This window comes from Atractosteus spatula, chromosome 11, assembly GCF_055471065.1.
Source record: "Atractosteus spatula isolate fAtrSpa1 chromosome 11, fAtrSpa1.hap1, whole genome shotgun sequence".
Lineage (NCBI taxonomy): Eukaryota > Metazoa > Chordata > Actinopteri > Semionotiformes > Lepisosteidae > Atractosteus > Atractosteus spatula.
In genome coordinates, this window is record NC_142716.1 from 1924114 (window position 1) to 1936703 (window position 12590).

Sequence of the window (12590 nt, forward strand, 5' to 3'; positions counted from 1 at the left end):
AAGTTTTTTTATGTCAGGATTTATATTTAAGCTCTTCTGTTGGCAGTGTGTAATTGCTAACCTGTCCTACCAAGTCCTCCAGCTCCATCTCCCCTAAACCTAAATCCCCTAGACCTCCCCGTCTCCACTCCACTGTCTGGATGATGGATGGTAGATGCAAGGTGCTGTTTCATTGTGGACATCTGCCACCCTCTACACCTGGAACAGCTGTACTCAGAAGTGTTGAGAACATTCTGTGGAAGACCACTGTCGTACGAAAGGGATCTTGGCCCCAGACTGATGCCAGTGCGTCTCGTGCCTTACTGCTGGGAGGGAGCAAACCCAGGGCGCTGCGGTGCCTGAGGTGTAATTTCCTCCTGACTTCAGACAGGAACCTAAGCAGCACAGGGCTGTTTCCCTAATCTATGGTAGCCTGAACACAACACCTGTCTGGACAATAGCGCCCTCTCCCCTCACGCTGGATGGCCTCTGGTCAGCTGCGAGAGTGTCATCGTGTTATTCCACCCGATTCAGGATTACATTAATTACCCAATGTTTTGTTTTTTATTTTGCACTTGGAGATGATTGCTGGTGATAAAGCATTCACTGCATTTTTCTGCTGATTTAAGATCATGCAGTAGCAAATCTTGATCAGACTAGTTACTCTTGCTCAATCAACATAGTTTTTAGCTACACGTTTTCTGCACACTTAGGAAGTGAAGTGAAGTTGCACTTCTGCACATTGAGGAAGACCTATTTGGGATTTTTCTTTTTTTTTTTGTTGTTGCTCTACCAAAAAACTGACCTAAACTGACCTCTTCAGTCTTTCAACAAACTTTATCACAGAATACCTCTGGTCAATTTCTGAGGAAGTCATCATCCTGTTTTCTTAGCTAGAAATCTAGACTTCAGCTTCAGCACTGTGCTTACATAACCGACTGGCCGGCAGATACTTGCAAATGAATTCTGGAACAATGGAAGGGGCTTTTAGTCTCTTCAAAATCAAGGACATGTTTGCAGGCTTTGGGTTTAATTAAAACTTAAAAGCTTCAAGGCTTTGGAGTTTATTTATGCATCATTGAACGATGTACTGAATTTGTAGTATGGCAGCAAAAGCCATCTAATCCATTAGGCAGAAGCTGAATATGTGCCTTGTCACAGCACTTGAAATATTCTGTATCCTTTTAAAATACTTCATCTGGTTTTTAAGGTATTTTTTTCCCCCTCTAATGCAGCACATGTACTATCCTAAATCTGAAGGCAAACATTTCCTGGGTCGATTTTTGTGTTTGTCAACACAGGTTCTGCAATCTAACAGTATTGGGTAAAGCGACTAATACCCAAAACAACCTCTTGCTTCCCACTTGAAACTGCTCGTACTTGTGAGGAATAAACCCTACAGAGCCGCTTGTTCTCACGGATGGTGAAAAGGCCTGTGCCGATGACGATGAAGACACTTTTCAGGACCTGCCATCAATGCTGGATTTTTTGGCATTTCTGTGTTGTGTAATTTACATGAATGCTGTGAACAATATCCGCGCCCTTTCACACTGCAGTCAACAGCGAGAACCACCATCTCCTCAGGCCCGCCTGCCCACACCGCGGCCCCACTCGCCGTGACCGAACTCCCACGCCTCGTCTGCGGTAATAGACGACAGTGATCTTCCTCCCGCCACCGGAGTCCTTCCCCTCCACAGGAAAGGCAAACAGTAATCAAATCCACTGTCGTTGTCAATTCAACTTGAAATAAAAGAACCCCGGCTCTAGTTTACGCAGCAAACCACTCCTCGTTGCGCCATTAAAACAGCTCGATGTCCTTCTGTCTTGCTGCGCCAAACCCTCTGTCCTCATCCTTCTTGTAACCCTGCTCATCAGTGATAAGTGCTATTGTACCTCTGTCGACGCCTCAAATCTTATTATATTGCTCTGGTCAAAATAGAGGTTTTTCACAGTACCTTTGGTATTAAAACGTCAACAGGCAGCGTTTGTCTAACGACTTTTCTTTTAGGATCTTTCTTAGCTCTTAAATCACCCGTTAAATTATTTAAATTCCTTTACAAATTACAAATCCCATAAAGCACGCCTTGGTTATATCCCCCTCATTGAACGTCAAGCAATGTACGTACAGTACTGTGTGATACAGCTGCGCACCAGCCCAAACCTCGAACACGCTGACGTTTTTGTGTGTTGGCAAGCATGAATGAGAACGCGTCCGGCTAATGGCGACCACACGATGTAATTTGGCGTGTTTTTAAGTGCGTCCCAGCCGGTGCCCTGTCCTTTTGCTGCGAGTTGGGTGTTTTGCTCGGGAGAGACTGACCGCCTCTCTCGCGCTGGCGCTGGCGCTGGCCCACTCCCACTCCCACTCCCACTCCCACTCCGGACACGAGCTGCTCCCTGTCCCGAGAAGATCCAGTCCTGGAAGCGACCATTGGGGAGGTCTGTTGGCTGTTTTATATCGTCTTTGACTTTTATTCACCTGCGTTCTCGCATAACTTAATGATCTCGACGGCGGCCATGTAAACGGAACTTTAAACGCCGGAGGCGGCTGGAGATACAAGACAAATGCATCTATGCGAAAAGACAAATTCCTAATACAAGACATTGCATGTGGCCAATAAAGCGATGTGATCTCACACAGGTGTCCGCGTTTTAACGGCAGTGCTGCTGCCTCTGATTGGAAAATGAGTGTTCCTTCGAAATCGATGACCCAAGTGCGAGTGATCAAGTAAAACTGATTCAGTTCCGCTTCTGTGATGGAATAACTTGAAACCCGGTATGACAGCGGAATAGACTGCTGCTCTGACACTTATACGTGTGCTTAGAATGCTGTTATTATTAACACTAACATCAATCAAGTTGTTTCGCCCAGTTGTTTAAATATATTACCTCTACTTTTAGCTACATGCTTAGGATATTCTTAGTCTCCCAGGTAGGACTCAATCATAATTAACACAAAATATGGCATTTGATTCATATTTATAAAAGTACTGAGACACAGGTGGTTCTTTTCATTTTAGTTTTGAATAACTCTGAGGCACTGACATTTCGGCACTAGTTTCATGTCGTAAACAGCACCGTGATGACAGCAATCTTTATGCAAGCGCGCAAGGAGCTGGCATTGTGATCCGCTTTCACACAGACAGAATCGATTGGGCATTATTCATTTTGTACACGTAAACTTAATACAGGGTGTTTCAAGAAACCGGGGAGCATACTTAAGCGTGTTAGCCGCGATTTAAATCATATGTGTAGGCTGAGAGACTGGATCATATTTAATGAGTTATCCAAAAATCCAAAATAAAGCAGGAAAAATAAAATCGAAGGGCCGTTTTTAAGGACATACTGTAGGATGCGTTTCAGTAAACATGCTGCTCAGCTTCCGACCGGCGATTTCCACAGCCTCAGGAATGGGCTGGACCATGCGCCGGAGACATGAATGAACAAGAGGGGTCTCACCTGTGCCGTCGCCGGCGCCAGCACCGCGCTACCCCCGGGACGCGGCAGTGCTCTGTTCACATGGTGGGCGCTCGCAAGACGCAAGCGGACACCCCCCTGAACGACTAGCGTGGAGCTGGCGGCGGCGGGAGCGGGGTCCACTTTCCCAAAGCGTGACCCCCCCCCCCTCCGTCGCCAGAGTGGTCTTTACCCACCGGAGGATTTCATATGCGTGACTGTACGGCAGCGGAATTTCTATTTACAACACAGCGGGCAGGCACCGGCAGCGAGTTGCGCGCAGGTAAGGTGGGTTTGCCTGGAGCTGAACCAGTAGCTCTGTGTGTGAAAGAGCCGGGCCCGGCTGGGAGCGCGCCCCGTCTTGCAGTCCAGGAGCCCAGGGATCATTACGGGCGATCGATAGCCGTTCTGTCCTTCGCAGGGAGTGTCTGCCGGCCGTGGCAACGTTCTCGGGTGTTTTTTTTTTGTCTTCTTTTCTTTCCGTCTTTCAGGTCCAGCAGGATAGCTAGGGGAGGTGTCAGCTGCGCTCGCTTTCGTGATGCGTTTTGTAGAAACCGTTGTGTGCTCGAACTCGACAGTCGTAGAAACCCGTTACCTGTTGCTCTGTGTACCAAAACGACCTGTATGATTCAACTATATGATAACTCTGCCGTCGCTGATTTTTTTTTTATGAAGCTGAATTACATATTTCACTCCCAAAGGGTGGCATTGCGTTGTCGGAAATTCGTTAAACAAACATTTTAGCCACGGGGGAAGATGTCCCCTGTGGCAGACAGAATTTTCAAAGGAGGTGAAGAGGCTTTAAAATTGCCTTTGACCGAATTTCAGCTCCTGATGATGCGAGACAATCCCCTTTAGTTACAGATGCAAGGGAGGCGTCATCTCGCAGGTCGCCGAGTACAGGCTGAACAAGCCTGATGTCAGTTCTGGCTCTTGAAAGACGCGAATCGCCTGGGGATATCACCATGTTCAGTCGCACATAAAGTCGCCTGTGTCACCGTCAGCCTTTTAAATAAATCGATTAAACACTCGAGCGAGGTAGGTGTTACAGGGGCGTTTTTTCACAGTTTCAGTCCAACACAATCCTTCCAGAAGGGCCGTTTCAGAGCTGTGTGAGATTAATTGCATTGCGATGGACAGAGGTTGCTTGATCGATATTCTTCAGCCAGGTTCGTTTTTTCCCCTCCGAAAACCATGGACAGAGCTTCACATTTTCCACGTTAAAACGAGCATAAGAAACTAGCAGTCGAGGCATATTCGTCGCAAAGTTTAAATCCCGAGTTTATTTTCACTTGTTTTTATTAAAGGAGTGAGGCTTTTTACAGTATTCTTCCACTACACTGTAGGTAGGTCCCTTTTCAGGCCATAAAGGGCCCTGGGGGAATGGGGGGCAAGGGCCACTATTTTTCTCAACCATCTGTCACTGGAGGGGGAGGTGATGAGATCGGCATCACGCTCCGGCTGGCCTGTTACCCCCAGAAGGATTAACCCCCGGTACTGAGTGGACCTGGGAGCCGTCTGGAAGGAATTAGAGCTCCATCGCTCGCCCCTACCTGGGATTGAACCCGGGACCTTCCGGTCAGGAGCCAGAGGCCCTTGCTGCCTGAGCCACCACGCCTCCCTGCTGCCCTCGAAGCCGCCCTGGTTGTCCCGATCAGAACAAGTACATGTCGTTTCTGTCCTGCGCGGGGGTGTGGCCGAACGGGCTGTTCCTGTGCGCCTCTGTCCCGACTCCCGCCTCTGGTTTTCCCACACAGATCCGCTGGGCATGTGAGCTCCGAGACTCGGCAGCCCCCACCCGCCGTCGACGAGCGTCTCGGCCGTCTTCTCCCTCGCCAGACCCCCCCCCCGAGACCGCCGGCTGGGAGAGCAGGAGGCGCCATGCCGGAGCAGAGCAGCGACTACCGGGTGGTGGTGTTCGGCGCCGCCGGGGTGGGCAAGAGCTCGCTGGTGCAGCGGTTCGTCCGCGGCACCTTCCACGACACTTACATCCCCACCGTCGAGGACACCTACCGGCAGGTGATCAGCTGCGACAGGAACGTCTGCACCCTGCAGATCACCGACACCACGGGCAGCCACCAGTTCCCCGCCATGCAGCGCCTCTCCATCTCCAAGGGCCACGCCTTCATCCTGGTCTACTCCGTCACCAGCCGCCAGTCGCTGGAGGAGCTGAAGCCCATCTACCAGCAGATCCGCCACATCAAGGGCGACGCCCAGGCCGTGCCCATCATGCTGGTGGGCAACAAGAGCGACGAGACGCAGAGGGAGCTGCAGGCCGGCGACGGGGAGGGCCTGGCGGCGCAGTGGGAGTGCTCCTTCATGGAGACCTCCGCCAAAATGAACTACAACGTGCAGGAGCTCTTCCAGGAGCTGCTGAACCTGGAGAAGCGGAGGACGGTGACCCTGCAGGTGGACGGGAAGAAGGCGAGGAGGCTGAAGAGCTCCAACCGGCTGAAAGGGAAGTGCTCCCTCATGTGAGGCCGCGTCCCCCCCAGAGCCGGACCTGCCAGTGGTGTGAGCATGGCGCCAGCGGGTTCATTAACACACTGCGCTCAGATCTGTGCGTGTGTGTGCGTGAGTGCACACACACACGCCAGCAACCCTCTTAACATTCCATTAGCGCGCGCTGTGCTGTCCAAATGGGCTTTGTGTCGCGGGGGGGGGGAGTAGAGACCTCTGTTTTTGTACACCAAAGATGTTCTGGTCCTTAACTGAAAGCTATTTTTTGTGCATGTTCAATGCAGCTGCCGTAATCAACAAATATATTTAATGCATATTGTCATGGAACTTTAATTTTTACTGTTTATGAAAGATCAGTAAAGTTGGTTAACACCTTTTACTGTTTTTTGTGGTTTTTTTGTAAACATCTCTTGCAAACAGAGCCAGTGCTTTTGCAAATCAGATCTTTAGTTATGAAATGGTCAGAGGATCATTTTAATGTCTTTTCTGAGGTATCGCACACATACAGGAGGAGATCTCTGTATACAACACAAGTACTTGCTTCCTGTTGTTGTCGCAGGAGGGAAACTTTCTTTGCAGTCAGGTAGAAGACACAACACAATACACAATAAATTTAACACGACAGGAACCCATTAACAAGTGAGAGACATGTATGATGAGAAAGAAAAAAAAACGAAGTCCACATCAGGCTTAATCAGCACTAATTAAAGTAAATGAAAAAGCCAGGTTGTTGAAGAGAATTCTGACTTCTGCTAACAGCCAGGCCATCTCGATGTCCCGGAATCCCAGAGCTCTGCTCGGGGTCTCGCTCTCTTCTCTCCTGCAGCTCTCGGTTTCCTTCCCCTGCAGAGGAAGCCTTCCCGCAGTGCGTGGGCTCAGGGAAAGTCCTCCCACGCGGGACGTGAGGCTCCTGCTCATGCAACACGCTTGCTCACCAGCGCAGGGAGCCCTGGCTGGTGCCGCCAGCCCTTCCTGTGCCCACCTAGCACCTCGGGCCGTGCCCCGTGCGGCGCCTGGGTTTCCCCCGCGGAGGGCTCTGATCTTCCCTTTGTTTCTCAGGTCTGTTTGTTTTTTTCCCCCCAGCCGGGGTTCCTCTGTGGCGCGTGTCGGAGGAGATCAATAGCAGCCCCTGCGTGCGTTTTTCATGTGCCTGATGAGCACAGAGGGCCGCTGCGGAGGAGGAGGAGGAGGAGAGTCAGGGGTGGGCCTTGTGAGGGGGTGTGGGAGACTCACTGCATGACACTGGGGGGCTGAGTCACTGTGGGAATGTACCTCGAGCTGCTGGGGTAGCAGAGAGGCTTTTTTAGCTAGTGAACAGCATCTTGGCTTACTAGAGTCCTGCGAGGATGAGTGCGTTGCAGAGCTGATGTTGCTGGTGTGATTGTCAGTTTGGAAGAGCTTTTGGTGTCAACCCACAACACTGTCAGACGCAGTAGCCTCAGATACCTTTAGTCCGTTTCAACTTGGAATAAATGCCCGAAATCTACGGGACACAAAGTGGACAGTGGACAGATTGATAGATAAATCATTATGTTAATTAATATAATTTCGGCTGACATTCCAGAGATTTTATTTCCGCTAGTTTAAAGGAAGTAAATGTCTGTAGTTGTGAATGAAGGGGATTGAGGGGAGATGCCACCCAGACATGAAAATTTGAAGAGTTCAAGATATGGTCGACCCAGGAGAGGACCTTTTCAGGCTCAGTAAACAAGAACAGAAAACTCATTTTTACACAAAGAGTTGTGGGTGTCTAGACAACATGTCCATTTGTTTAGCTAATAAAATTCCAATCAGGCTAGACAGACCATATGGCTTGCTGCTTTTGTTGTTCGCAGTCTTATGTTATTATCAGCTCTCCAGGCTTCAGAATCATTCTTCTGTACTTCTCGTTGAGCCATCTTTCCAGTGGAGCCCCAGGACAGACACAGCTCCGTTCCTCCACTTCAGGCTGTTCCGAGGCCCAGTGACCGACAAAAGGGAGATGTGTAAGAAACATCAAGGCAAAGGCTTAGGTGTGTGTGTGTGTGTGTGTGTGTGTGTGTTCGCCCGTAATTTAATTCCTCGTACAGCGCTGTAAATAGTTATAATCCAAGATGTATTTATGTTTTTAAATTCAAAGTGTGTCTGGATATTTTGGGATTGTTGGTCTGTTAATTGGTCACTTGCTTTTCAAATGTCCCTTTCCGATTCCTGCCTTGATTAATGTGACACTAAAGTGTATCTGTTTCCTGTATCTGGACATTAACTGTTTCTTGTACCTCCAGAAAGAGCAATGATGCAGAAGACATGGTACTTTACTGTAGTTCCTGACATTTATGGCAATGTACTGTATGTAAAATATTAAATTGTAAAACTATGTAAACTCATACATTAAACGTTAGAATATGATTGTATTTTCATATTTATTACATATTACAAATTTATAACATCTTTCAAACAAAACTCTCCCTGTTTTATCAATGACATATTGTAATTGCGATGCAGAAAGAGTAGCTTCCTCTCTGTGTGCCCCACACTGAGATTTAAAGGACATTTTCAAAGAAATCAAAGAACACACCAGTTAAAATCTAATGCAGAATAAAAACCCTTTCACAACATCTTGCTGAATATCAATTTAATACAGTTTTTGTAGGCCCTTTGTATCATTATAGAAGACACTATAGTTTCTTTTCCTCACCATTGGAATGTAATAGGTGCTTCTGGCAGGATAATTTTACTTCACATTTATGCTCCACTTAGCAAACCTGGCAAAACTTTGCATTAGAGGTGCATGGTTTTCCAGCAGTGTTAACTACAATTGAGATATTTCTGCGACTGCTTTCATTGACAGCATTTGATTAGTTTGCATGCTGAATTGCTTTGGAGTTGAAAGAAGTTACTGTGCAGCATTGCCTTCCTCTGAAGGATAGTTATTATAGAGACAGTAGGTCTCTGTACATCTAATTTGAAGCCATGTTATCAAACATTGTGCTGTAGATGATGTTTCTTTTCTGCCAGATTTGCTGTTGTCAACAACAAACGCATACAACAAAAAAGTTAAAGACTCAGATATTTCTTCTGAATTCACCATTCGGGGGATAACTTTATCGACCCCTGAAAATGGCCCGTGACCTTAAATACCACAGATCTGAACTGGCTCATAAAGTGTGTTTAGGGGGATTACAGACTTAGAGATGGAATGCACAATTAAATGTACTCATGGAATGTAGAAGCATTTATCACTCCTGGGAATTACCTCTCTGACGCATCATGGGGACTGTCCTCTTCCAGAGGGGCAGCAGAGACACAGACGCACACTGGGCTAAGCTGCCTCTGACTGCCATGGAGACAGGGCAGCTATCTGCCAGCTGCAATTTGTCTTCTGAACGGAGCTGCTGTGTGCTTGTGTGTAGGTGTTAGGAGGTAGGTGGGGAATACGCTCATTGCATGAATAAATCTCTGTCCACAAGAAGCACAGTTCCCTTGCCTGTAGGCATTAGAGGTGCCCAGGAAATGCACATCAAAGATATAGACAGTATGTAACATATGGACATTGCAGTGCCTCAGACATCGGCATTTGTCCACTCTTTTCAGAAACTGTTTTTCCTTCTAAATGCAAGATAAAGAAGATCTGTACTTTGTAGTGTAAAAAGTAGCCCCTTAGCTTTCTGGATGCGTAGAGAGGAACAGACGCTATTAACGACGCTGAGCGACCCGGCAGTCAGTGATTTGGTCAGGACTTGCGATGGACTTGCCACTACAGCACTTCATACTGGCTGCTCATGAGGACCTCGGGCTGTTTTGCTCAGGAGGCGGATTTCAGGACATCCGAATGTCAACGCTGAGCGAAGGTGAATGAGTGACCCAGAAATATATAGCTCCAGACAGAGAGACACCGGAAGGACAGCAAAGCACAGGAAACTAGGGACAGGACAGAGTAGGAGCGCCCTCTGGCTGCAGAGGGCGTGACAGAGGGTATGGCTACCCAAAGCAAGTGTTCAGGAATGTCTCATAGCTCTGAAACTCAGTGAACAGCACTACATGTTCATGTTCATGATTTAGATTTATTCAGGACAGATTGGTCCATTGCTTGGCCACTACATTGAATTTATATTAAAAAATCATGTGGTGCTGTCTGATGAATGCTCTTGGCCAACTGGAATGAGCTGTGATGTATGTAAACAAGAATCCATTTACTCCCAATATTTATCCCAACAGGTGGCAATGATGACACACTCAGCTGCCAGGCCCTGTAAATTAAATTTCAGGAGCCTATCTTGTGACATATACAGTAGGTATATTTGAGTGTTGTAAGCTTGAGCACAATCACAGAAGAACAGTAGCACGTGAGAATTATTGTCCACGTCTTAATGGTTTATTGGTCTCATGACATCATTATCCCGGTTCGACCTTTGACACGTCTTACTGGTCCAATCAGAACCTAACCTCTAAATCCATAAGGAGCACAGACAGGGTCATAGTCACTATAGAAGACAAATAGGAGTCATCATGTGCTCAATCAAAAAATGACCTTGCCCGTGACCTGTGACTTGTGACCTTTCCTAATGATCTATGTGAATCAGTAAGGTCCCCTAAGAGGATTTTCCCTGTGACCTTTCCTAAAGGTCAAAGGAGAAATTCTTTTACCAGACCGAACACAGTTCACATAGATCCTGATTATAGTGGAACACACACAGCAAACATTTTGTTTTGTATCTAACAACGTCTCTTGCTTCCGAAAGTGGACGTATTGGCCTGGTCGGTGATGTTCACTTCTTGCAGTCGTGTTTTTGTTGTGACTGTTTCTCAGCGGGAAGCGCGACAGGAGTCGTCGATGGCATTTTTCATCCCACGTAAACATACGAACTGTGTTTAACGTTTAGGGCATCCTATACGTGACCCCGAATGACACCTGTGATACTTGTAATAGTTTATTTCAAAATTCTATCAATCGCATTCTGGGAGTCCTGGCTTGATCATGGAAAGAATTATAAAACACTAACATCGCTGCGCTTCATACGGGAGCCAGTCTTTAAGGTTCAATGTTGAGGGGGTCACCGTTCCTACCACAGGAGGGCGCCAGAGAAAGAATTTCGTAACAGTTTCGGTGAAGGAGGGTTATTGAGTATTGAAAGTTTTTTTTTATTTTCAAAGAAAGATCAAGGAAAGCAAAAATGTAAATAAATGGAACAGAATAGGAAGTGAAATGGTCCGTAAGCTTTGAGACTTGTACTGCGGCACAGCGCTTTCAGTAACTTTTTACTAACAGAGAATTTTTTTGTAGTTTGTGCTCTCCTCTGGTGAGCTGATCCCCAAAACCAGCGCTCTGGCAGTTCTTGGACTCGTCTCTTGAATCATCCCTCTCTACAAGGGCTTCTACTACCGGCGACAAAAAAAGCAAAATAAGTCACTATATATCCAAACGGAATACTAAAACTTCACTTGACTTTCTGCTAATTTTTTATCAATCTTTCTCTTCTTTGCAGAATGCCTAATAAAAGATGGAGTGGTGGCTCTGTGGCTCAGGATCTGCGCCTGTGGCTGGAATGGTTGCCGGTTCGTATCCTGTGGCCGGCAGAGGAATCCTACTCTGTTGGGCCCCTGAGCAAGGCCCTTCACCCCAGCTGCTCCAGGGGCGCCCTATAAATGGCTGACCCTGCGCTCTGACCCCCAGCTTCTCTCCCTGTCTGTGTGTCTCATGGAGAGCAAGCTGGGGTGTGTGAAAAGACAAATTCCTAATGCAAGAAATTGTATACGGCCAATAAAGTGATCTAATAAGATACAGATTATTTAAAAATGTTGCCGTTTTCATTTTTCTGCATGGCAGAATTACAAAAACACGTTTTCAAATCCAATATCAGTCTCCCAGAAGCTTACGGATTTTTTCTCGGACTATTTCTGGGTCTGGGTCAACAGTTATTCTCCCTGCTGCCTCCCCAGCACAGCGCACAACCGGGTTGTCTTTCCCTTCTGGGCTGGTGGGACCTCTGTCTGGGCGGCCTGTCGCCAGGCTGAGCGGCTGCCCGCTGTGGGAACGAGCCCCTCTCCTTCTCTCTGTTTAGGTCCACCTGCATCTGCTCTCCTCAGCCTGTCTCTGCCGTTCAATCAGCCTTTCATTACCTCCTGAAGGGACCAGCGCTGGCTGCCAGAACGGGTTTTACTCTCTTTCAGAAGCATGCTGGACAGGTGCAGAGAGTGATCATGGAGGAAGCGGGTTCATGCTTTGAATGGCAACAGCGTTTTAAATAGCTGCTTGTTGGTCGCTCCTCTTGTCTTGGGGAACAGCCTGTTCCGGCTGAATCAAAGCAGATCCCAGCACAGTGAGGAGCTCAGTGAAGATACCCCAGATTATCCGGTTAATGAGTGAGGAAATTGCCCCTGTGTTCTGTATGAGGTGAAGGGGCTTATCTCTGAGGTGCCAGCAAAAAGGGATTTTTTTTTTTAGGTCAAAGCCTGAGGGAGACATTTGACTTAAAGGTCGAAATGAGTGAATGGCATCGGTGATGTGTTGGGGAAAAAAAACTTTTTCAGCAGAATTTCAAAAAACGACAGCAGAATTTCAGATCCTAACCCAAGACACTGATGCCTTAGGAAGTCCCTGTCGTTCTGCAGATTAGCCCACTCTTCCCTCACCTGTGCACTTACTGGACCTTCGCCATGCCTCACCACGGCTGAAACCTGTTTTTGCTGCTTGTGCCTCACCAAGCAGGTGACTC

General features: G+C 47.5%; 1 protein-coding gene across 1 annotated transcript; it reads left to right on the forward strand.

Moving 5' to 3' along the window:
- The first annotated feature begins 3493 nt into the window (after positions 1–3493).
- LOC148823294 (GTP-binding protein Di-Ras2-like) lies at positions 3494–6270 on the forward strand. The gene has a single exon (XM_088927496.1). The coding sequence runs from the start codon at positions 5317–5319 to the stop codon at positions 5911–5913; it is 597 nt and encodes a 198-aa protein (XP_088783622.1). The 5' UTR covers positions 3494–5316; the 3' UTR covers positions 5914–6270.
- The last annotated feature ends 6320 nt before the right edge of the window (positions 6271–12590 follow it).

What these genes read in the sequence shown, in the direction of transcription:
- LOC148823294 (XM_088927496.1), top strand. Translation starts at nt 5,317, where the DNA reads ATGCCGGAGCAGAGCAGCGACTACCGGGTGGTGGTGTTCGGCGCCGCC.